This window comes from Macrosteles quadrilineatus, unplaced genomic scaffold, assembly GCF_028750875.1.
Source record: "Macrosteles quadrilineatus isolate MER2022 unplaced genomic scaffold, UCM_ALF_1.0 Scaffold_3__2_contigs__length_128488019, whole genome shotgun sequence".
Lineage (NCBI taxonomy): Eukaryota > Metazoa > Arthropoda > Insecta > Hemiptera > Cicadellidae > Macrosteles > Macrosteles quadrilineatus.
Window position 1 is genome coordinate 3,523,195 of NW_026542596.1, and position 27,175 is coordinate 3,550,369.

General features: G+C 35.1%; 1 protein-coding gene across 1 annotated transcript in view; it reads right to left on the minus strand.

Annotated features, from left to right (window-relative positions):
- Nucleotides 1-27,175, minus strand: part of LOC128988452 (sensory neuron membrane protein 2-like) — a 44,473-nt gene that overhangs the window by 2,413 nt on the left and 14,885 nt on the right. Inside the window, exons 6-9 of the mRNA XM_054409745.1 lie at nucleotides 24,412-24,626; nucleotides 21,192-21,370; nucleotides 11,131-11,249; nucleotides 2,595-2,720 (exon numbers count right to left, since the gene is read on the minus strand). Of these exons, the coding sequence (XP_054265720.1) occupies nucleotides 2,595-2,720; nucleotides 11,131-11,249; nucleotides 21,192-21,370; nucleotides 24,412-24,626 (639 nt within the window). The remainder of the gene's footprint in view (nucleotides 1-2,594; nucleotides 2,721-11,130; nucleotides 11,250-21,191; nucleotides 21,371-24,411; nucleotides 24,627-27,175) is intronic.

Below are 27,175 nucleotides of genomic sequence, written 5' to 3' on the forward strand. Positions count from 1 at the left end.
AAATTGTTCAGTTTATTATTTTTTTTGTTTGGACATGGTGTATTTTGACTCCATTTCAGTGATATGAATCTAGCCTAGGCTGTTTCTCAATTAAGGTACTTCTTGGCATAACCTTTAGAATAGTATCATTTACATATTTGTAATTACTAACAATTAATTATTTCGTTAAATTTAAGGGATCAATCCCCTAAAAGAGATTAATATGTTTACTCTTATTTAATAATCTGTTTCTAATTTTCGAATTATGAATTAAATTGGGGCCAAACCTAAAGCAATGCTATTATTTTTTAATACATTTATAAATCATTCTATTTTTAACAAATGTGTTTTTAAACAATTACCATAGGGTGTAAGGTAAGTTTACTGATGTTGATAAGTATAACTACTATTTAATGCAAAAGAAAAATGTATACTTTACCCATTATCGTTGGTACTTTTTTATGAATTAAGTATAAAATAATCATTTTTTAAAGTCAAGCTATGCTCGTATTATTTAGCTGTCTTAAATGTTATTAACTTTAAATGTGGGTTTCGATTGTTTTTTTTTAGGATAATACAATAGTGTATCTAAAGTAAAGAAAAATTCTTCACATTTCAACAATGATAGTATTTTGCGCCAGCACCACCTTCACCTAGACCATTCTATTGAGGGTGTGTGGGGTATTCTAATTCTAGGCCAGCATGGCCACAACCACCGGGGGGTTTGGGGGGTATGGAATACCCCTCATTGTGGGAGGGGGGTACGGGGTCCTCCCCCGGAAATTTTTGAAAAATTATACTTACAAAGTCGACATTTTAAGCACTCTGGCGAAGAAAAATGTTAATATCTTGTAATCTGAATGGAGAGTTTAAGTGCACAACTTCCTTTTTTCATTTGATAACACTTTTTCTGTTCTTACTGGCCCTGTAATTTCATATGTATATTTTTAAATGTTTTGTTTCATAATGTCGACGCACATTGTATTCCTTTTTAGTGGTGTTAAAAAACGACCATCAATCTTACTTTGCCTAAATAAACTATAACAAAATATGTTAAGGTTCAAACTAACTACACAGTAATAAGCACTGTCTTTAGAAAAAAACCATATAAATTTGAAATCTTTATGTTAAAAAATAAGTGTAGCAGAGCAGGTTGAAAGAATGTATGTTTTTGTAAAAGAGAGAGATTCATTCCGAATGGTGGGCACGGCCCGGTTTTCCACCACATACGCGCCAGTATCCAGGGGGAGTATTAGATTAAGCATAATATAATATAGATGGTTATAATGGTTATGGTTATAATATAGATGGTGTCTGTACGACATTTTTCAGCCGGATGGGTGCGCGTGCGACACTGCGACGTTGTTGATGTATACACTTGAACGCACATGTCTACATGAGTGAATACTCTGTAGAAACGTCAGTGTGGTAGTCAGGTAGACATCAGCAACGTCACACTCGTAGTACTCTAATGGCGGTTGCTCAATCTTGAGTCTAGACTAACCTAGCTTAGAAAACAGCTAAGCAAAGCTTAAGGCGGTCGACACACGGGAAGACTGAAACCCAACTAAAGTTGAACCAACTTTTTTGTGACGTGATTACGATTGCAGTTGCGTTGGTTAAATCCGCACACGGACGCGACTGTAGTTGAGTTGAGACAGTAAATGAGTTCTAATTTTGTTATAACGATACTGTGTACTGTGTATGGTGTTTGAAATGAGTGGTAGTGATTAAGAAGCCCTGGTGTTTTATAGACAATCAAGAACGTAGAAGGTATTGGGTACATCCTTATGTTAAAACAAATATTAAATGTAGGCTCTTTGTAGCTGCCGCTGCATTAAAAGAAACAGATGCAAAATTTCAGTCTATGAACAGGATGTCAAAAAGTACTTACGAAGAGTTATCGCAGTTGGTATACCCGATCTTTGAGAAGCGCAATACAAATATGCGAAAAGTTGTTCAAACCAGGCGACTGAAATCACCTAGCAACCGGCAGGTCCGGTTGCTTAACGACTGGTCGCATCGCAGTCGCACCGTGTGCACTGTCCCACCTAACTACATTGGTCGGGACGCTGGTGACTAGTTTGTCCAACTAGTTGCCGATTTCAGTTGGAAAACAGTCTTCCCGTGTGTCGACGGCCTAAGCCTTAAACGCTTCCTTTACTTACCATTATAATTTTCTCATATGCTTGTGCTTAAGTGGAGGAATGCATATAGGTCCAATCTTGTAAAACTGTGTTACTAACAAATAAACCGTAACAAAACAAATACTCAACTGACTACTGAGCCACTAGTGGGTAGTAGGAGGTACTGTATGACTGACGTGACGAAGGCATAGGATGGTGGGAAACGGGGATATGTGCGGCAATTTGTAAGACATTTTTTAAAATTAAAGCTTGAATTAAAAAAATAAAAATTCCTGATTCTCGGGGGGAGGGGGAGCCATGGCCCCTATGGCCTCCTCTCTGGAACCGCCACTGGTGAGTGGCGTGTTATAGTCAGTCAACATTTTTCCAGAGCTTTTGTTAAACCCGGTAAAGAGCAAGTGTGGCGGTTGGACTTGGCTAGCTGACAAGCTATGTAGACACTCATATGTTCCATAAAGTTGTACTAACCTCTTCAAGCCACATTAGAGGGAAGATTCCTTCGGTGACATTCTCAACAAAGCTGAAGCCCTTAATCCTCTTGAGTGGCATGTTGAACTGAATCCTCTTAGCTGCTTTTACTGGTACACCAGATCGCTGGACACACAGATTTAATTTTATCACTGAGCTACTATGTTTAGCATATACTTAAGCCTTGAATTTGGTTTAAAATATCTAATAAGAGATCCTACCAGAGTAACACCATTGTCTAAAACATGTATTGATAATATCTTTGTAAGCAATAGTTTGTACATAAGTAACCATAGTCACTGTGGTATTAGATCCAGTGTATCAGACCACTATGCAATTTCAATTAGGTACCATTATGTTAAAAACCAAAATAACAAACAGCACAAAAATTGTAAAAAAAAGAATTATTGATACCATAAATACAAACACTTTTATTTACCACTTAAACAATGAGTCATGGAATTGTGTATTAGGTAGTCAAACAGCCAATGAGATGTTTAATAGATTTTTTGCAGTTTTTTCCTACTATTATGATCTGAGTTTTCCTTTAATAACAAAGAAATTAAACATAAATAAAAACAAGAATACAAGTTATTTCTGGAAAAGTAAAAAGATTTTAAATGCAAAAAATATGTTATTTTTTTTTTAATCTGTGATAGCTAGTACATCCTGTGGTTCTGACATTAAAAGGCTTTACAACTACCACAAGTCGTGCTACAGTAATCTGCTTATCGAGGCTAGAAAAGAACATTTTAACTCTAGAATTAGAGAGTCAAACAATATTAGTAAAACCATATGGAACCTTATTAATACAGACCTTGGCAGAAAATGTAATTTGAAACCAAACATAAGTTTGAAAATAAAGGAATCAGTGATACAAAACCCTGAAATTATTGTAAACGAATTTAGTAATTTTTTTTGTTCTCAAACATGGCTAGGAGCTTTGATAAATTGAAATATAAGTTTTTAGGATCTAGAGTTTTAGAAAGTATATACCTAGAACCTAGAACCAACTAATGAGAGGGAAATCTTGAATATTGTTAAACATTTAAGAAACACTAAGAAACGCTGTAAATTAACATACTTGTAAAAGGTTTAATTTAAATTTATTTTTTTCTGTAATACACATTCTATTTGGTGCTTGAATGAAAACACAAAAGTTAAAATAACTATCATTAATTAATGGAATAAGTTGCCGTATATTTAAAAACGTGCTGTAAGTCAGACATAATGCATTTGTAAAGTTTACTTTTTATTGATTAATCAATATAAGGTTTAGAACATAGTTATTTTCCCTATGAATGTCACTTCCCACTCTGATACGTTGGCCACGTTGGCCTGGCAATTAAAACCCCCTTTTCCTACATTTCTTGGAGGCTGCACTAAAACTATAAAACCATAAACTATGACTTATGTTTATTTTCATAATGGTTTTGGTATGGAATTCTCGTTTGTATAATATGTTAAAGTCCCAGCATGAAAAGTACCATTAAGAACTTTAACAAGTTTCAGTTTTTTTCTTGACTAGTAAAATGTTAATGTTCTACACAAGTCTAATAACCAATCACAAGCTAGCCATTAACTTGGATGTTAGGACTGTACTTAACAATAAGCTGCCTGAAAGGTGGATCGGGCGCGGTGGTACGATAGACATTTCTGAACTGGCCTCTAAGATCTCTCCATTAACGATTTTTTCTTGTTTTTGTATTTTGTGTTTTGTTTTTTTTCGATTGACCTTATACACGATACCATTACCAGATAGCATACCTGGGATCCGGCAATGGACTACTAACGCTATAGAAACATTGGACACCCTTATCAAAGTATAGCAAAGGCTGGACTATAGTATTGACATCTGTCGTATCCAAAGTGGTTCTCATATCAAACATTAGTCTTGTGAATCTGGAAGGAAACTTCAAATGTTTTCATGTGATCAATAATGTTTTTCGTAACAGTTTTATGTTCATTGTTCTTGAATTATTGTGGACGGACTCATCAATTTTGATGTTTATTTGTTTTCACGTCCAGTGCCTTTGGATGACTGAAATCTGTCATCGCATGCTGATTGGTTCCTGGAATCTGGAACCCAATTTCAGCTGTCTCTAGTAGACATTTCTGAATTTCGATATGACTAATCAAAGTCATTTTAAACTTAATTGAGGTATAATTAATAAATATACATAGTCTCTGTGAAAATTTTGAAAAGTAGGGCACTCTTGACATTGTGGATTGCTAAATTCTTCCACTGTCACACAGAGTTTGTAAAAGCGAGTCGAACGCTCGTACTGCCCAGTGAATGCTGGAATCTCGTAATGAACACGTTCCACGCAAATCACATTTACTGTTGTCTCATGGTGGTCTTCGGACCTATCCATGACTGAAGAGACTAAAATAAAGTCGAAACAACAGAGCACACTTCTAATCCTGAAAGATGGATTAGTCGTATTGGACATAGCGCAGGCTCAATCAAATTTCGAATCTACAAACCACACACGAACATGGATCGTACACACCCGAGACGGTACGTGTGACAATCTCAATGCTCGGAGAGGTTGAGATTTTGGTTTTGTAATTTGAAAGAACATTCAAAAGAATGTAATTGAAAATTGGCAAGGGATTCGTCCCATTTACCTTCAAAAAGATTAACCTGTAATGAAGCGCTTGTCTTATCCCCTCACAATAACGCGTAACCGGGTTTTAGACGTAGGGCAGATGCTGATCTTAATTGCAGCTATCAACCACGAAAGCTATATGCTGTGGGAACCCTCACGATCGCCGGATAGGCAGATGCCGCCCACACGAATTGTGTAGAAGAGCCTAAACGTGCTACTGTTTGATGATATCAGTGATTCTAAATTGCAGTCTGATTGAGAAGACTGACCAGCTCCGCTGGATTTGCAACTACATCACCTGTCACAATCACTTTAACCAATTAATAATTTTGAGTGACTTGTAACATTAGGTGCAAGTGTTTGGCTTCGCAACCTTCTAAAATTCTAAATTAATTTTGCAGGTTAGATGTATTGGTCACGAAACTCGTTCTTGGGGTTATACGTGCGAAAAGACGCCCTAGTGGCGGAATCACTCTTGCAACGTAAAAGGTGCGATTATACGCATAACGATATCATCTGTTTCGGTCTCAGGGCTAGATAGCCCATACCTCATCAGGTGCACACTTTAGTGCACGACAGATTGAATTATAATGTGTTGAGGACGGATTAAATTTTTCATCGTCCAACTGAAATTTTGAATTTTGATGTTTCTAAATTTTGAAAAGATGAAATTGTCAACTTAGAGTTGACCAGGCACACCTGAGTATTTACTCATTGTTCTTGAATTATTGTGGACGGACTCATCAATTTTGATGTTTATTTGTTTTCACGTCCAGTGCCTTTGGATGACTGAAATCTGTCATCGCATGCTGATTGGTTCCTGGAATCTGGAACCCAATTTCAGCTGTCTCTAGTAGACATTTCTGAATTTCGATATGACTAATCAAAGTCATTTTAAACTTAATTGAGGTATAATTAATAAATATACATAGTCTCTGTGAAAATTTTGAAAAGTAGGGCACTCTTGACATTGTGGATTGCTAAATTCTTCCACTGTCACACAGAGTTTGTAAAAGCGAGTCGAACGCTCGTACTGCCCAGTGAATGCTGGAATCTCGTAATGAACACGTTCCACGCAAATCACATTTACTGTTGTCTCATGGTGGTCTTCGGACCTATCCATGACTGAAGAGACTAAAATAAAGTCGAAACAACAGAGCACACTTCTAATCCTGAAAGATGGATTAGTCGTATTGGACATAGCGCAGGCTCAATCAAATTTCGAATCTACAAACCACACACGAACATGGATCGTACACACCCGAGACGGTACGTGTGACAATCTCAATGCTCGGAGAGGTTGAGATTTTGGTTTTGTAATTTGAAAGAACATTCAAAAGAATGTAATTGAAAATTGGCAAGGGATTCGTCCCATTTACCTTCAAAAAGATTAACCTGTAATGAAGCGCTTGTCTTATCCCCTCACAATAACGCGTAACCGGGTTTTAGACGTAGGGCAGATGCTGATCTTAATTGCAGCTATCAACCACGAAAGCTATATGCTGTGGGAACCCTCACGATCGCCGGATAGGCAGATGCCGCCCACACGAATTGTGTAGAAGAGCCTAAACGTGCTACTGTTTGATGATATCAGTGATTCTAAATTGCAGTCTGATTGAGAAGACTGACCAGCTCCGCTGGATTTGCAACTACATCACCTGTCACAATCACTTTAACCAATTAATAATTTTGAGTGACTTGTAACATTAGGTGCAAGTGTTTGGCTTCGCAACCTTCTAAAATTCTAAATTAATTTTGCAGGTTAGATGTATTGGTCACGAAACTCGTTCTTGGGGTTATACGTGCGAAAAGACGCCCTAGTGGCGGAATCACTCTTGCAACGTAAAAGGTGCGATTATACGCATAACGATATCATCTGTTTCGGTCTCAGGGCTAGATAGCCCATACCTCATCAGGTGCACACTTTAGTGCACTAAAGTGTGCACCTGATGAGGTATGGGCTATCTAGCCCTGAGACCGAAACAGATGATATCGTTATGCGTATAATCGCACCTTTTACGTTGCAAGAGTGATTCCGCCACTAGGGCGTCTTTTCGCACGTATAACCCCAAGAACGAGTTTCGTGACCAATACATCTAACCTGCAAAATTAATTTAGAATTTTAGAAGGTTGCGAAGCCAAACACTTGCACCTAATGTTACAAGTCACTCAAAATTATTAATTGGTTAAAGTGATTGTGACAGGTGATGTAGTTGCAAATCCAGCGGAGCTGGTCAGTCTTCTCAATCAGACTGCAATTTAGAATCACTGATATCATCAAACAGTAGCACGTTTAGGCTCTTCTACACAATTCGTGTGGGCGGCATCTGCCTATCCGGCGATCGTGAGGGTTCCCACAGCATATAGCTTTCGTGGTTGATAGCTGCAATTAAGATCAGCATCTGCCCTACGTCTAAAACCCGGTTACGCGTTATTGTGAGGGGATAAGACAAGCGCTTCATTACAGGTTAATCTTTTTGAAGGTAAATGGGACGAATCCCTTGCCAATTTTCAATTACATTCTTTTGAATGTTCTTTCAAATTACAAAACCAAAATCTCAACCTCTCCGAGCATTGAGATTGTCACACGTACCGTCTCGGGTGTGTACGATCCATGTTCGTGTGTGGTTTGTAGATTCGAAATTTGATTGAGCCTGCGCTATGTCCAATACGACTAATCCATCTTTCAGGATTAGAAGTGTGCTCTGTTGTTTCGACTTTATTTTAGTCTCTTCAGTCATGGATAGGTCCGAAGACCACCATGAGACAACAGTAAATGTGATTTGCGTGGAACGTGTTCATTACGAGATTCCAGCATTCACTGGGCAGTACGAGCGTTCGACTCGCTTTTACAAACTCTGTGTGACAGTGGAAGAATTTAGCAATCCACAATGTCAAGAGTGCCCTACTTTTCAAAATTTTCACAGAGACTATGTATATTTATTAATTATACCTCAATTAAGTTTAAAATGACTTTGATTAGTCATATCGAAATTCAGAAATGTCTACTAGAGACAGCTGAAATTGGGTTCCAGATTCCAGGAACCAATCAGCATGCGATGACAGATTTCAGTCATCCAAAGGCACTGGACGTGAAAACAAATAAACATCAAAATTGATGAGTCCGTCCACAATAATTCAAGAACAATGAGTAAATACTCAGGTGTGCCTGGTCAACTCTAAGTTGACAATTTCATCTTTTCAAAATTTAGAAACATCAAAATTCAAAATTTCAGTTGGACGATGAAAAATTTAATCCGTCCTCAACACATTATAATTCAATCTGTCGTGCACTAAAGTGTGCACCTGATGAGGTATGGGCTATCTAGCCCTGAGACCGAAACAGATGATATCGTTATGCGTATAATCGCACCTTTTACGTTGCAAGAGTGATTCCGCCACTAGGGCGTCTTTTCGCACGTATAACCCCAAGAACGAGTTTCGTGACCAATACATCTAACCTGCAAAATTAATTTAGAATTTTAGAAGGTTGCGAAGCCAAACACTTGCACCTAATGTTACAAGTCACTCAAAATTATTAATTGGTTAAAGTGATTGTGACAGGTGATGTAGTTGCAAATCCAGCGGAGCTGGTCAGTCTTCTCAATCAGACTGCAATTTAGAATCACTGATATCATCAAACAGTAGCACGTTTAGGCTCTTCTACACAATTCGTGTGGGCGGCATCTGCCTATCCGGCGATCGTGAGGGTTCCCACAGCATATAGCTTTCGTGGTTGATAGCTGCAATTAAGATCAGCATCTGCCCTACGTCTAAAACCCGGTTACGCGTTATTGTGAGGGGATAAGACAAGCGCTTCATTACAGGTTAATCTTTTTGAAGGTAAATGGGACGAATCCCTTGCCAATTTTCAATTACATTCTTTTGAATGTTCTTTCAAATTACAAAACCAAAATCTCAACCTCTCCGAGCATTGAGATTGTCACACGTACCGTCTCGGGTGTGTACGATCCATGTTCGTGTGTGGTTTGTAGATTCGAAATTTGATTGAGCCTGCGCTATGTCCAATACGACTAATCCATCTTTCAGGATTAGAAGTGTGCTCTGTTGTTTCGACTTTATTTTAGTCTCTTCAGTCATGGATAGGTCCGAAGACCACCATGAGACAACAGTAAATGTGATTTGCGTGGAACGTGTTCATTACGAGATTCCAGCATTCACTGGGCAGTACGAGCGTTCGACTCGCTTTTACAAACTCTGTGTGACAGTGGAAGAATTTAGCAATCCACAATGTCAAGAGTGCCCTACTTTTCAAAATTTTCACAGAGACTATGTATATTTATTAATTATACCTCAATTAAGTTTAAAATGACTTTGATTAGTCATATCGAAATTCAGAAATGTCTACTAGAGACAGCTGAAATTGGGTTCCAGATTCCAGGAACCAATCAGCATGCGATGACAGATTTCAGTCATCCAAAGGCACTGGACGTGAAAACAAATAAACATCAAAATTGATGAGTCCGTCCACAATAATTCAAGAACAATGAGTAAATACTCAGGTGTGCCTGGTCAACTCTAAGTTGACAATTTCATCTTTTCAAAATTTAGAAACATCAAAATTCAAAATTTCAGTTGGACGATGAAAAATTTAATCCGTCCTCAACACATTATAATTCAATCTGTCGTGCACTAAAGTGTGCACCTGATGAGGTATGGGCTATCTAGCCCTGAGACCGAAACAGATGATATCGTTATGCGTATAATCGCACCTTTTACGTTGCAAGAGTGATTCCGCCACTAGGGCGTCTTTTCGCACGTATAACCCCAAGAACGAGTTTCGTGACCAATACATCTAACCTGCAAAATTAATTTAGAATTTTAGAAGGTTGCGAAGCCAAACACTTGCACCTAATGTTACAAGTCACTCAAAATTATTAATTGGTTAAAGTGATTGTGACAGGTGATGTAGTTGCAAATCCAGCGGAGCTGGTCAGTCTTCTCAATCAGACTGCAATTTAGAATCACTGATATCATCAAACAGTAGCACGTTTAGGCTCTTCTACACAATTCGTGTGGGCGGCATCTGCCTATCCGGCGATCGTGAGGGTTCCCACAGCATATAGCTTTCGTGGTTGATAGCTGCAATTAAGATCAGCATCTGCCCTACGTCTAAAACCCGGTTACGCGTTATTGTGAGGGGATAAGACAAGCGCTTCATTACAGGTTAATCTTTTTGAAGGTAAATGGGACGAATCCCTTGCCAATTTTCAATTACATTCTTTTGAATGTTCTTTCAAATTACAAAACCAAAATCTCAACCTCTCCGAGCATTGAGATTGTCACACGTACCGTCTCGGGTGTGTACGATCCATGTTCGTGTGTGGTTTGTAGATTCGAAATTTGATTGAGCCTGCGCTATGTCCAATACGACTAATCCATCTTTCAGGATTAGAAGTGTGCTCTGTTGTTTCGACTTTATTTTAGTCTCTTCAGTCATGGATAGGTCCGAAGACCACCATGAGACAACAGTAAATGTGATTTGCGTGGAACGTGTTCATTACGAGATTCCAGCATTCACTGGGCAGTACGAGCGTTCGACTCGCTTTTACAAACTCTGTGTGACAGTGGAAGAATTTAGCAATCCACAATGTCAAGAGTGCCCTACTTTTCAAAATTTTCACAGAGACTATGTATATTTATTAATTATACCTCAATTAAGTTTAAAATGACTTTGATTAGTCATATCGAAATTCAGAAATGTCTACTAGAGACAGCTGAAATTGGGTTCCAGATTCCAGGAACCAATCAGCATGCGATGACAGATTTCAGTCATCCAAAGGCACTGGACGTGAAAACAAATAAACATCAAAGTTTTATGTTTTTGTATAACAGATAAAACTGTATTTTAGGTTCGCCTGAAATCATGAACATCATTTGTAATAACCCTGTATAATACCAACCGGTTCAAGATACACCATGCTTAGATGTTTATCTGGGTCGGGTGAGCAGCCTTGTGCGTAATCTCTAAATTCAGCTTCTCCTTGGTAGAAATGAGGATGTGAGATTACTATAGGAGCGTCTGCAACCAAGAAAGCAGGAAAGTTTGTAAGAGTTCCCCTATTATTTTATAAATTAAAATCCTTATCCTTATATAAATTAAAACAACTATAAACGTCTGTATTCAGACTAAAATTCATGCATATTAATACACATATAATCTGTATTTTAATCTTTAGAGTGCTTTTCAAAGTGTATTTTCAAATTCTTTAAATGCCAACACATACCAAAACAGTCTTATAAGCTATGGACATTCTCTAATGTGCCAGGCAACCAAATAAATTAAAATGGTCTATTTATACTGTTACTGTTGATATTTGGATTGGGTTGACTAAAATTCATGCATTTTAAACTCCCAGGCATGGCCATGCCTGGTAGCAAAGTGAGTGTAGTACCTAAATCTTTAGAATTAACTTCTAAGATCAATAATGATAAGAAATCATGTAGTATATCTGTCTTCCATCAAAACATACAATGTCTAGCAACTAGAATTGACTCATTAATTATCACAATTGAAGAATTAAAGCCACATATTATAATTTTGACTGAACATAAATTAAACCAACATGAAATAACAAAACTCAAAATACCAGGGTATCAAGTTTCGACCTGGTACACTAGAACAGATTTCGGGGGAGGGGGGGTATTAATTTTGGTGTCAGAAAAAATTGAATTCAAAAATATAATACTAAGTTCATTACAGGCGCTTAATCAAGATAAAATCTTTGAATCTTGTGTAACAGAAATTAAAGCAGGCAAAGAAAAATTTTTAGTGGCTGGGGTATATAGAACACCATCACAAGACGTTGATATATATTTGGAAAAACTAAGTGAACTTTTGAAAATTTTAAGTAAAACTGACAAAAAAATTTTATTGGGGGGTGATTTTAATATTGATGTTTTGAGGGAAGACAATAAGAAAAAGAAGTTTGTTAATGTTTTGCAGATGCATGGTTTTAAATATACAATTAAAATTCCAACTAGAGTTGCTGAAAAGAGTTTATCTGCCATTGATAATTTTATTACTAATTTAGATAACAATTTTTTTGAAGTAGAATGTTTAATTACAGCATTGTCAGATCATGATGGACAACTTTTTAAAATCCTCAGTTCAAAAAGTACAAAAAACAATTTAAATCTTAAAATACATAAGTATGAAAGGAGGTATAAACAAGAGAGCATTAACCTTTTCATTTATGACCTTTCCAAAGAGGATTGGACAAAACTTTATAACTGTAATGTGGAAGACAAATTTACTTATTTCTATAACATTTTAAAATATTACTTCAATTTACATTTCCCTAAAACAAAAATAGTTTCCAGTAATGTAAATAATGGATGGATTGATGATGAAATTATCAATGAGCGTCATGAAATAATTGCAGAACATGACTTATATAGAGATGATAGAAGTAACATAGCATTGAAGAATTATATTAAGGAACACAAGAAGAGATACAAAAATATGATAGAACTTAAGAAAAAAACCCATTTTGACAATAAAATTAGAAATTCTACCAATGTTAACAAAACTGTTTGGAAAATTGTGAACACTGAAACAAAAAGTAAAAAAGAAAGATGTCATAGTAATATTTCACTCAAACATAACGGCAAAAAAATAGAAGAACCATATGCTGTCGCAAACATCTTAAATGATAATTTTGCTGAGATGGTTGACAAAAATGTTTTACCAAAATTAAAGAAAACCCAACAACATTCTGATCAAAGTATTTTAAACATAAAATTTAGGTGTCAAACCATCGATGAATCAATTTTGACATCCATAATTGATTCAATAAAACCTAAATGGTCATCCGGTTATGATGAAATTCCAATCAAAATTATTAAAGAATCAAAATCTGTTTTGTTAAAGCCACTTTTACATGTGATTAATACATCACTAATAACAGGCGTTTTTCCCGCTCAACTAAAAATATCAAAAATAATTCCAGTATATAAAAAAGGTGATAAAAAAGATCCGCAAAACTATAGACCATTGGCAATTCAACCTGCTCTATCAAAGCTATTTGAAAAAAGTTTACTTTTTCAACTAGTAGATTATTTTGAAAATAACCACTTATTAGATCAAGAACAGCATGGATATAGAAAAAATAAATCTACTACTACAGCTCTAATTTCTTATATTGAAAATGTATTACATAAGTTGGATGAGGACAATTATGTTGTTGGCGCCTTTTTAGATATGTCTAAGGCTTTTGATAGCGTGAATCATTTAAAGTTACTGCAAAAACTCAGAGCATATGGAATTAGTGGTAAAGAACTGGACTGGATAAAATCTTATTTAGAGGGCCGCCAACAGTTTGTTAACATTGGGTATTTAGATGGAAATAAGATGTACAATGTTAGATCTAATGTTAGGGAAGTTAAGTATTCTGTTCCTCAGGGATCTGTGTTGGGTCCATTCCTGTTCCTGTGCTACTTGGGAGGGATGCCAAAACATTTATCTGAACGGGTAGAAAACAATGCCCTCTGCTTGTATGCAGATGACATAAGTATGTCTATACATGAAAAGAATATTGAACTTCTTGAAATAAAAATGAAAGATTCGCTCAAAATAATTGGAGATTACCTAAATGAAAAAAACCTTTTACTTAATGAAAACAAAACAACCTTTATCAAATTTGAATGTAAAAAGTCTGGCGAAAAGATATTTGAAAATTTTGCATGTGAAACCACATTTTTAGGTCTAACCTTGGACAGTACACTAAAGTGGACCTCACATGTCAATAAAATATGTAATAAAATTAGCTCCGGTATTTTTACTTTAAGACGACTATATCCCCTTTGCAGTAAAGAAATTTTGCGTGTGGTTTATTATTCAAATATACACTCCCATATTGCTTATGGCATTGAAATTTATGGTGGAACGAATAAATATAACTTAAATGAAATTTTACATTTACAAAAAGAGGCCATAAGGTGCATCCTTAATTTAAATGAAAATGAATCATGTAAAAATCGTTTCAAAGAATTAGAATTCTTTACAGTTTACAGCCTCTACATATATAAGACTATATTATATGTTAAAAGCCGGGAGTCGCAACTGCAAAGACAGCAAGATGTACATACTTACAATACTAGACACAAACAAAATTTTATAATTAAAAAGCATAAAAAAGAAAAATTTAAAGAAAGCCCTGATTATATTGGGGTTAAATTTTTTCATTCCCTCCCTTGTAGCATCAGAAATGAGGAAAACGGAAATAAGTTCAAAAAAAGGCTTAAGAATTTTCTAATTAGTGGAGAGTTTTATAATTTTGAAGAATTTACTACACTATGTTCAAATATGTAAATAAACATGTAAATATGTAAAAAAAATCAAATGGATCAGGAAAATGGTTTTAGTATTAGTTATAGTTTAAGATTAAGACGCATTCATGTACATATTGTTGTATGTTTGAATAAAGATTTATTTGACTTGACTTGACTTGAATACACATATAATCTGTATTTTAATCTTTAGAGTGCTTTTCAAAGTGTATTTTCAAATTCTTTAAATGCCAACACATACCAAAACAGTCTTATAAGCTATGGACATTCTCTAATGTGCCAGGCAACCAAATAAATTAAAATGGTCTATTTATACTGTTACTGTTGATATTTGGATTGGGTTATTTTTTTATGAAAGATTGGAAAATACATTTTGAAATTTAGAAAGCGCTTCTACCTACCTTAAAATTTACATTCTTTTGTCTTACTAAGTTTTAATGGTATGTGGAATGTAGGACCAAGAGAATGGAATCCATGTATTTTATTAAAAGAATTTGTTGGATTTTTATATCTAGCAAATCAACCTATTAATTTTATAGACATATTAGGACATTGGGTGGGTATCAAGTTAAGCTCGTATTCTCTAGATGTGTCCTTTGGCCATTATTGTTCATTAGGCCAACTAATTTATACTTAATAGGTTTATAGCAGCATAGGTCGAGTTTGGTATCAAATTAGAGGTTTTATTTAGTAAAATACATTGCTACAAACTCTAACTCAAACGGACAACAGAGTCAAAAATGGCATCCGTTCAAATATTTCTCAAATCTGCCATTTTTTACCCAGCTGTTATTTTGAGCTCAAATTTACAGCACTGTAAAGACCTTTAATCTGATGGATATCAATAATCAACCAATGAGTGAAAATTTAAAAACGTACGTTTTCAAGAAAAGCACGTTACAATAATTTTTTCTCTTTTTCAGAACTTTTTTTATTTTTTTTATTTCATTGCCATTTGAAGTTTTATAAAATGTCTATGGTAACGCAATACCTTTGGTGGTTTTTTATTAATACAGCAAATCGGAAAAACACAAAATTTTGTCACAACCATAACGAATGTAAAAATGAATATTAAAAATAGTTAATGGAATTTTTATAAATATGTTTTGCTGTAAATAGATTTAGTTTTAGGGCTATTTTGCAATAAACAGCTCACTAAGCTGTTGGTATATTTGGTATTTCTTAAAAAAATCTAAAACTAAAAAAATCTAAAAGAAAGCTGATAAAAATCTTTTTAAGTTTGTATAGCTCCGAACAAACCTTCCCGATATATGAAAAACCTCTATGTTTTTTAAAGAGGCGTCCTTATTGTGTGCATAAAACATTGGAATATGATGATATACCGGTATCAATTTTTGAATTTTTTTTGATCCAAAATCATCAACATTGTGGTCAGGGACAAGTGTTACGGTCTGGAGTTGGTGATTAACGAGAATCACTATATTGTTTATTTAGGGTTTCCTTCCACTACTCTTATTACTATAATATTCCACAAGACTTGATAAACCATAGTTAATTTTTAAAATGTAATAGTTTTACACATAACTCCTATACATAAGCTTTAACTTATATGAGGCAATAAAGATACCTGTCTATGTAAAAATAGTTAAAAATCTAATTTTTTTAATTCTTCAATTAGGCCTAATTATACTGTTATAAGAACAGTTTGTGTTGCAATTAAACTAAACTGTGCAATTTACAAAGTTTAACATTTATTTTCACGACCATAACACAGTACAATTCATAAAGCTAATTTGGTCGTGAAAAAATCTGTGATGGTCATGATGCCCTGGTCGTGAAATCACGTATTATTTGGCTCTGTTATGGTGGCAGCCTTACACCTCATGTTTGAGGAGGCAAAGTGGATTTCTAGGTTAACGTAGCAATTAAAATATCATATCAACAAAAATTAAATTAATTAAATCTAATGTTATTTAAATGGGGAATAAATATGTCTTATTCATGGAAATATTTGAGAAAAAATGTAATGTAAAAATGTAAGCGAGTGGAAATTCGCTTAGTCTGCAGGTTTGCTGTTCCGGGGGTATTTAAATATTTGTAATATAGTAAAATTTTTCTATTTTATTTCATTGCACCTTCCAATTTAGCTTGAAAAACAATTAAGTATTTTGATTTATTTAGTATTGATTTTTGGTATTGAGAGTTCAACAAAAACAGTTTAACAATTTAACAGGTTACAACTGATTTTTGGTTTGCTAAACTATTTTTTACTATAGTGGTATTAATAATCGTGTTAAGCCTTATTTCCATTTGAAATTATAATAAAAAACGATCATAAACTGTTTAAAAATGGTGGCCATTTAAAATACTTGATGCCAAATTTCACAAAAACCGTGAATTTTTCCAAAAAATTGCAAGTGACAAAAAAGTTTTTTAAGTTTAATGCCGTTTTCAATGATACCTTATTTATTTGTGAAGAATAGATCAATAATAACAGAAAAATGTGTTCTTTTGTTATGCATGACCGCTTTTCTCCATTTAAACAATGCTAATACTCCTTTTGCATTGTCTAAATATCTTTATAATCATCTGTTATACTGGGTGGCTGAAAAGTAACTTACACCCCCCCTTAACTTTTCAACCATTTGAGATATTTGAAATCTGTTTGTGGCAAACTTCTTAGCTATGAGAGGCTACAATAGTTATGGTCGATTTTGAAAATTTTGCCCTTAGGGGGTAGCTCAACATTTTCAAACGACAAGTATAGTCGAGTTTGGTATCATTTTACAGGTCTTAATAAAACATAACAATTGACATAAAGAAAACCAAAATCGGCCCACTAATAACAAAATGGTGCCCTAAAACATTTCAAATCCAAATAAACATCCAGCAAAAAATGATGAAACTTTGTTCAAACGTGTAAACATACATTCATTCAATGAGTTAGCGAACCAGCATAATCGGACTTTGGGGACCCCCCGTCCCCAATATTTTATAATATTTATAATATTTTATAATATTTTAAAAATATTATGGGGTTAAAAATGGATTTTCTTTTTTTTTGACCCTAAAAACACAAAAAAATCATAATTTCTCTCCAAACCATTTTGTAGAGCTTAATAAAAGAAACAATTTTGTATATTGAAGCGTTTTTTATGCCCAATGGTTACGGAGATAATTTAAAAAGTTCTAAATTTAAAATTTCTATGTTATTCTTATGGAGAATAAATAAACTGATGTAGTTTGCTTGTTTAGTAATATATTTTATCCAAATTTGGAAATTTTGTTCATTTCATACTAAGCTATCAACATTGCAATATAAAACACGCCTTGATATCTTCCCGGTTGCAGCAAACCTAAGTACTCACTAAAATTAATGTAAAAATTGATGTTATTTAAATAAGAAATTAAATCTGACAAATTTTTTGGGAATATTTTAGTAGAAATCCATAAATAGAAATTCGCTCAGTCTGCAGGTTTCCTGCGGCGGGGGCATTTTGAAATTACTTATGGCAGTGCAAGAGGAGCGACGAGATTGTATGCAGAACATTATCCAAACTGGCAGTGTCCTAACCATAAGACACTAGTAAACACGTTGCTCGAAATCGAGCAATTGCAAAGGAGTAAAGTACTTATTTAAAAACAAATAAGAGTCATCATAATTTCCGAAGAGTTGAAAAGACTTTGAATCGAAATAGTTATTTGTGCAACTAGTGAGAAAAGTGAGCAATTGACTCAGTCGAGAGAAATCCTTACTCCTTACTTATAAGTGCGGGAATGGTTTCTCGAGTGAGGCAATTGTACTTTGAACTCGAGTTGCACATTATACTTTTCCTACAGTTACCATAAAACAAATAAATTTGTGAAGAAACATAACCTATTTTTACACAGAAGTGAACTTTTAATATAACATTTAATGTGAAGTGACAAATACAACAGTATAACAGCTGACCAGCTGATTTACAGCCAGTGCTGCCAACGTATTTCGCGTGCATACGACGTTGCCTGCATGTTACGCGCTCACTATTTCGTGCCTTCACGTTGCAAATCTGGAGTGAGACAAAGTAATTAGAGTGAGACAATGTTAAAATTGTCTCACTGATGAGCGAATTGGCCACTTTGCTTTCTCAAATCAGTGAGAGAACATGTACATTTTTAGGTAACTGTAGGAAAAATAAATAACAGTAATTAAATTATACAGCTGATCAAAATGTAAACAATTATGTTCTTGATAAGGATAACATGGGAACTTTCAAAGCCACTGGGGCAGAGCCCAAGCGACTTTTTCAAAAATGTAAGGCCAGTTTGCAAATGATACAAATGTCAATGGATAAAATCGGTTAAGAAATGGCGGAGGAGTTCAACTGACAAAGTTTCATGTAGCGTATTAATTATATAGATTCGGTGTTCAGATTACAATACTTTTATAAACTAGGTGAATCCCGTCAAAATCAACGGTTACTCTTGAGTTTTTAGGTAAATTCAGCTAACTGCGATGGATAGAGTGAAGTTATTAAAATCTTAGTAAAATGAAGGGAGGATGAACATAATTATCAGTAAGAGGATTGTGTACCTTAAAAAACGCGGTTAATGAATTCGTTGGAATCAATATTTTCCGTCCTTTCATCGCCTTTAGGTTACCCAAAAGGCTTTTCAGGGGTCTTACAATTGATTCTTGTTCATGACTTTAGTTCATGTTAACACCTCTTTCACTATATGGGGAAAGAAGTTCACATAATTGGTCTGTCATCTGACGGAAAGAGTCAATATTACTAAAATAACTGGTTCCATCTGCTTTAGGAAAATCATTCAGATTGTATTTGGATTGTATAAGTGAATCACCATGTTTGGTCATAAAAATATGGAATTTTATCCGCGGGAGGCATATTAAATCTGTTTTTTTTTATTTGATGAAAATATCTGATTCTCCAAAAAGCAGTAACATTCTTACTTCGATGGAGGTCCAAACAATTTTGATTCCTTCTCTTGCCACATTGACCAATGTATTTAATCTAAATGTACTTATTCGCTAATTGATTAACTTCTGGCGTAGTTTTGTGAAATTGTGCCATGAAGTTTGGACACAAATCTTGAACATTTGCGGAACCACATCCATAACCTAGTTCGGCTTTGTTGGCAACAAATTATGCAAAAGAGATGAGATGTGATGGCACTGTTTTATTTAATTAATACCTGAATTGCCTTCAATTCACCTACTTCACCAAAACCATAGATTAAACATACTCCGTGGTAAAAACTTGAACACAGCTCACATCCTCAACGTACTCATCTACACTTGCATGGCTTTTGACACAATTTTCTACCTGATTATTGAAAACTTTTATGCTAATAATCTCACAAACCTCTGATGTTCTTTCTTGAATGTAATGATAAATGGTTATTGAAAGTAGACCAAAAAAGGCAAGCACCAACCCCTACAATAAATATAAGCTAATCCAATAAGGAATAATTATCTGTTCCTTTGAAATTGATATGTCCCAGTGATTTCATAATACAACATTTTATAAGTGCATTAAAACATAGATTTTTGAAAAAAAAAAATTAAAAATAAAACGTACCTATTATAAAGATTCATCATTTTATTCAAACTATAAAAAACTTGCCATGCAGTGGAAAATCAATTTTAAAATCATAATTAATAATGTAAACATTTAATTTTGCGAATTAAGTAAATGCTCATAACAGCTGGCTCATTAAAAGTATAGTGTAAAATTATCCATATGGCCAAAATTGTAAACAAATCAGCTGAGGGAACTTTAAAAGCCTCTGGGGCGGAGCTCCAAGGGAATTTACCTAGTTTCTCTTTTGATGGCTCATCTACAGACCAAGATCATTCTTAGGACACCCCTACCAAGTTTCTACGCCCAGCCGTTCTCTGTAATTAGCTGTGACAAAAACCCCGTTTTTCCTCCATAAGAATAACATGGGATGGGAATTCAAAGGCCACTGGGGCAGAGCCTCAAGGGAATTTACCACGTTTCTTTTTTGATGGCTCATCTACAGACCAAGACCTTTCTTTAGACACCTCTACCGAGTTTCTACGCCCAGCCGTTCTCTCAAATTAGCTGTCACAAAGAAAATCAGTTTCAAATTAATATAGATAACTCGTTTACGTATAAGCCGATTGTGACTGTAGCTACATATTTGCCGATGCTTGATGTGAAATCTGTGTGTGCATACCTTCAATTTGAGACCTAAATCTTGAAAATCGGTCGGGTAGAAGAGCCAATAGAACTTGAAAAAGAAAAACCAAATTTAAGTCATATAATTCTTTTCATAAAATACATAGATTCCATTCTCTTGGTACCACATTCCACATACCATTAAAACCTATAGAAAGACAAAAGAATGTAAGAAACTCAAATCAGCACCTGAAGATGCCACACTTGTGGTGAAATGTACATCGAGCTTATGCTTTGCATGAGCAAATGCAAACATTTTCATTATTAAATAGAAAATGATGACATAAAGGATATGGGCAGTGTTTTGTATTAATTTTGTCAGACTAGTAAGATAGGCGTTTTAAATAGGTTGTAAAAAAACTAACAACAAACTTTACTTCCTGATAACTTCAAATCTGTTTCATAACACGTACTTCACAACTGACTTTCTTTTTGCACTAATTACTTTTGTGAACATTTTATTTTGTTAACCAAAGTATAATTTTGAACAGCTACGATATTTAACTTACTCATGCATTGACTTATGTCCCTAACGCCATTCTTGAAGCAATACCTCTCGTTTTCTTCCATACAGTAACATTCATTGTCAGGATTTTCATCTTTGCTGTCCAGCCAATCTGTCACTGAGAATTTGTACACTTCTATTCCATGAGTAACGGATTCTTCTTGATAGTAAATTGGCAACACTCTGGAAAATGGAAAAATATCGGTAATGATTTGTCATTGAACAGGCTGAATCTATATAAAAATCTGAGTTTCAAAACATTACACTTTATGATGATGTATCAAAGGAAATCTGACATGCTCAAATAATAGTTTTTTTCAGTATGCTTAGTCATGTTGAATGCAAGCACATAAATATATTGATATTGAGACGGTTGAGTACTGTGAAATTCTAAATCCCACACCTCCTGCAAAGCTTGTTATGAAACAAATCTACCACAAGCTGAGCACCAGACTTTTTCATATTTCATTCTATAACTGTAACTGTATGTTTGGTATTGGAGATATCACAGAGATTTAAAAACCTTAAGGGGATCCGCCACCACTAAACCTCATTTTCTTATTTAAGCTAATATTTTCATTTTTTCATTTTATACTAAGCTATGAGGGAAAAACACTTTATTACCTTCCCTCTAGAGCAAACCTATAGGTTAGGTACTCTTTATACCTTATGTTATTTAAATAGGGAATGAATCTATCCTGTTTAAGGATATGATTTAGTGAATAATATCCAATTAAGTAAACGGAAATTTGCTCAGTTTACAGGTTTGCTTCGGCCGGAGTATTTTTTCCTTTATTTTTTCCGTAGTTACTTAAGTTTAGCTTATGAACCTTTGATTTGGATTTTCAGCTCTAAACAGGAGTTTAAGAACAAGTGCAATGTGTTACGTGGATTCAAAAATGGAAATAACTATATTTTTAAATTATAAAGCTCCGTTCCGATAGTCCTATCATGACGTTTCATAACTGCATGGTTTACTTCATACACCACAGATAATTCACATTGGAACTCAATCGACGCTCATTTGTTTTTTGTCATCTTTCACACGAGTTGTGTTGAGTGTGTCTGAAAATCTGTGTCTTTACTACAAACTGAGACATGCCACGCAGCACACACATTTAGTTGCAGAGATCACAGCTGGTTAGTTGTCAAGATGGCTGAAAGTACCTACTACTCCGAGTCCGACAAGGAAATTGAGGAATTGGTTCGTCTATATTGTGTTTTGTGCTTGTACCCAAGCTGTGTCGCATGCGTCAAAAACTGTGAAATGCCGGCCCACGCATGTGTCAGACACATACACGCGTGCGTCTCAGCTTAGTCGTAAGATAACATGACGGCACAGTTTTCTGCCTTGTGCTGCGTTGAATGCGTTGCGTCGCGTGCGTCTCAGCATACGCCCGGCCTTATAGCTGTTAATCCGTTGGCAAATATATAAATAAATAAATACACAGGCCACAAAACATGTAACATGTAACGTTAACAACGTAAAGCTTTAAAAACTCACCATGGTTTGCTAAAAAAAAAACTTTCACTTGATGTGGTGTAGTACGGAAGTAAGTTTTTGAAAATCAAAGTTATTTTCCATTAATAGCATTATTTGTAAGCAACTTTTAATGTTAAAATATTAATAACAGTTTGAGGAAACCACCTTTATCCAAACAAAGATTTCTTATTTAAAAGATTACGTAATCTCTAAACGATAATTGGTACATATATCTAGCAACACTCGGAGAAAATGTGACAAAAAACGCACAAATCTGGGGTTTTGGACCTTTGTAGTTTTACTTCCTTAGGAAAAGTACTGATATCGTTGTCGAAATGTTAGTAAGTAGAAACCAAAAGTGATACATTGGAAAAGCAAGTATAGCTACATCTGTAAGTTAAACACCTCTGTTACGATCACAGCCAATTCATAAAGATCTTCCAAGATCGCAGCAACATCCATGATCACCTGCTGCAGTTGTGATTTTTTACTTTGCAGTTTACACAACTGTCCTTGAAACGCCGTCAATGAGTGGTGACGATTATTTAAAAAATGTAAGTTTACCATTACTATACACCACTGATTCACGGTCTTTTCCCCAGTTATAAAAACTCAATAACAATCGTTGCGCTTGCGATTGATTAAATCGGTTAAGTACGTTTTTAATCTCACTTGGTTTTCATGTGCTAAAACTTGATCAGAAATGGTTGCGGTATTTGTAAACACATATCAGTGACAGCTAGAAGAGAGAACTAATCCAAACAGCTGATCGTTATTTCATAAAATGTAATAGTTAACATTGGTAGAAAATTTGACAAAAATCTATCAAAATTGGGTTTTTGATGGTCCGTTATTTTGTTTTCAAAGAAGCGAGGCCATGTTTTTATAGCCAAAGACACTCTCACCAATCCATTTATACAGAAAAATGATTAGAACCTTGATCGGTACTCTAGTTTTCTAGGAGTAGTCCGCATAAAATGACATTTTGGCGTCACAGACGGAATGACATAATGGACAAACAGACAAACAGACAGACAGACAGAAATTGAGATAAGACTCGTTTCGGCTTTCTTAGGCTATGAAACGTAAAAATAACCAAAAACTGCATGATTCTAAGCAATATACAGACAAAACTAATTTTATTTATAGATTGGCATATCATATACCAGTATTTTTTGTTTCCTGTTTTTGGTTTAGTTCAAATGTTGAACATTGATGATCAGTCTCTTATTGACGTCACGTTAGTGGATAGATAAATTGATAAATTCACTGCTATTTTGCAATATCCCATATGTTTTAGGTAAATAAACTGGCTGTTTGTCAGATTGTAAATGGTAAGATTTTAGTACAATATCCACCACTGTGACGTAGTGTTGTGCTGCCCGCGCTGCAGCATGGGCTGTTTTTCTAGTGGGGCCTTGCTCTTATCCACCTATTTATTCTATAATATTGGAATTTAATTACATCAAAGAGATCTTTTTAAACAACTGTTCTCAAAATTCTTCAATAAAAATAGCTGTTTACATATGTTTATTACAGAAGCTCCAATTAATTATTGGAAGAAAATTAATGTAATTTTGAAACAGGTGTGAAAATGCATTGACAACATCTAAGGTTTTGGTTTCATAGTGCAATGAGACATAACTTAACTACATTTTTAGTTATATAACCCCTAACAAGCAGTTAAAGTTAAGTTTAATAGGTGGATAAGACTTGAGTATATACTGCAATATAACTTTACTGGCAAATGTCGGGAATGTAGATTTCGATCTTGTCAGCTTTTGATACAAAAGGGGCAAAGTTCAAGGTGTCCGTCCCCCTCAGTCGATCACACTGAGAGTTAGGTTGCCATATGTTTAGTAGGGACTGGTTCTTCAGTTTGACAAGTTGAGCAATCTGGCGAATATCTTCCACTCCCCTGATCTCTTCATAAGGCCCCATCTCTGTAGCATTTTTCTGTAAAAGATAAAAAAGATAGTATGCAAATTACCAGATGCAAAAGTGCTAGTTTAAAGATTTAAAAAGTTTGACACCTTTATTAATATTATTAATTAAATTTGATCATACTTTAGCCTCAATTCTTTGGTTGTCATCAGAATCCATTGATGATTCCAGCTTTGTTTAACTATGTTGTCAGCTGAAGATTACTGCTGGAGGGAGGTTTTGCTCTCTTCCAGACAAAAAGGCAACTTCAGTGGCTAACTCTCTATTGGTTAATTCTTTAAAGTGAATGCAAAACGTCTGGCAGCAATCTTTAATACAAAAGACGTGATTGTCGTTGAAAATCTCTTTGTGTTCTTTAATCTTTCTTTGTTCAAAAAGTTAGATCAGTATATGAGTGAAAATTTAAAAACATATGTTTTCAAGAAAAGCACTTTATAAAACTAAATTTTTTTTCAAAACTTTTTTATTTTTTTTTATTTTATTGACATTTGAAGTTTCACAAAATGTCCATGGTAACACAATCTTTGGTAGTATTTAGCCAATTTCCCACATATGGAATAAGTTATTACGGTAGTACTCATGGTAATACCTGCTGGACCCGGGACGGATTTACTTTTTAGTTTTGAGGTCCCTAGAGGCCAAAAACACCATCCTAGAGGTCGTGCGGAACGAGGTGAAGCCTGAGATTTTTGGCAGGAACGGTCTAAAGCGGGGAAATCCATGGTGGGGGTAGGAGACGAGCCGATCGTCGCCTTGAATAGCGACACTTCCCCCGCCACACCACTATTCCCCTCCAAGCTTCACCTCGTTCCGTACGACCTCTACCAATTCATAAATATAGAGTACAGTAGACTCCCTCCTATCCGGACTCCTCGGGACCGAGGCCAGTCCGGATAACGGTTTTTCCGGTTAAACCGATGTCCCCAAAAATTATAGTTATAATTATAATTATAAACTTTTGGAATCAGCTATGACCACAGAAAGTGCCACATTCTAATCAAAAAGTCCAGTTTTTACCCAGATATGGCCATGTAAACAACGTACTAAAAGGCTAATTACTGTAATAGTCAATGGAATTACTTTGGCCATGAATAACAAACTCAAATCAATTATAGAAGAGGTGAAAGATATTTTTACATTCAACCCAAAGTTATTCATAGATGATTGATATGCGCAAGAGAGAATTTAGAAAATACAGATCCCTTGACTCCATCTGTGGTCAAAGTACTGGACTCGCAGTTTGGAGGGCATCCCCCCTCCCCCCTCCCCCGAATGAATGCGGGGTCCCTGGGCCGTCCCTTAGGAAAATGTGCAAATGCAAAATGGTGATTTAAAATGAATATCATTAAAGTCAGTTATACGTCTCGTGCGATTGTGGATGAATTTTAAATCTCCCAAGATTGTGGTAAAATCGTGTGAACTTCTTCAAAGGTCGTGAATTATGATGAAAGCCTGATCACCTTCTGTGATTGTTATTCAGTTATGAGACGATGGGGATCTTTACCACACTTGAAAATTTAAAACTACAAAACTGAACTTATGATTGTTATGACTTCTCTACTATTGTTACTATCATATGTGTTTATATTGTTTAGTTGCACCATCCAGCTCCAATACCATACATCTTATATATTAAATAAATTTGGTTTTTCTTTTCCGAGTTTGTTTGGCTCTTAAATCTCCAGGACACCCAGCCACAAACGGCTTAGCAAAACGCTCTGTTCAAACATTGAAGAAGAAGAACCACCTGAAGTCCACAGCTTTAGAAAACATACCAATGGCAATAAAGGTCCAGAAGATCTTAATGCGGTACTGGGCAACTCCTCTCGCATGTGCAAATCACCAGCTGAACTTTACCCCCACAGGAAGTCAAGAATACGAATGGATGTGAGATGCGATTTTTCCTAATGTACAAAAGGCTTAATGAAGAAATGCTGTTTTAGAGAAGTAAAAAAACAGTTGGGCATTATCTAGTTTTCAAAGGGCACATTGATCAATTAATTGCGGTCTACTTTGATACCAAAACCAAAAGTTGTTAGGGCTGGACCAACCTACACATTTGATGTTCCACGAGCTTCTAAACACAGCAACAAAGAAACAGTATCTGTTACTCCTTTATAATCTATTAGCTAATCCTGGTATACTGTCAATTCTCGAAGCAAACAATTATTCAGAGGTTCCTGCAGTTCAGGAAACAGAAACAAACAATGCCGAAGTTCCTGTGTATCAAGAGAGAACAAAGTGACAAAGGCAAATGTTGTGCTGTTACAAGGACTTTGTGCTTTCATGATTTCACTGCAAGTTTAAAATAGACGGGGGGGGGGGGGGGGGGTTTGGCTGTTATGACTTCTCTAAGACTTTACAATATTTCATATAAAACTATTTTTACGATCATATGTTTTTCTATTGTTTGTTTCTATTGTTTCTGTTCATAAATTATAATTTGTGTTAAGTTAACATGCGTGCTTTTATTAATTACAGTAGAGTACTTCAAACTCAGCGTAATGTGAACTGAAAGGGTGCCGAGTTTGTGAAATGCCGTGTTATCGGGTTAAAAATAA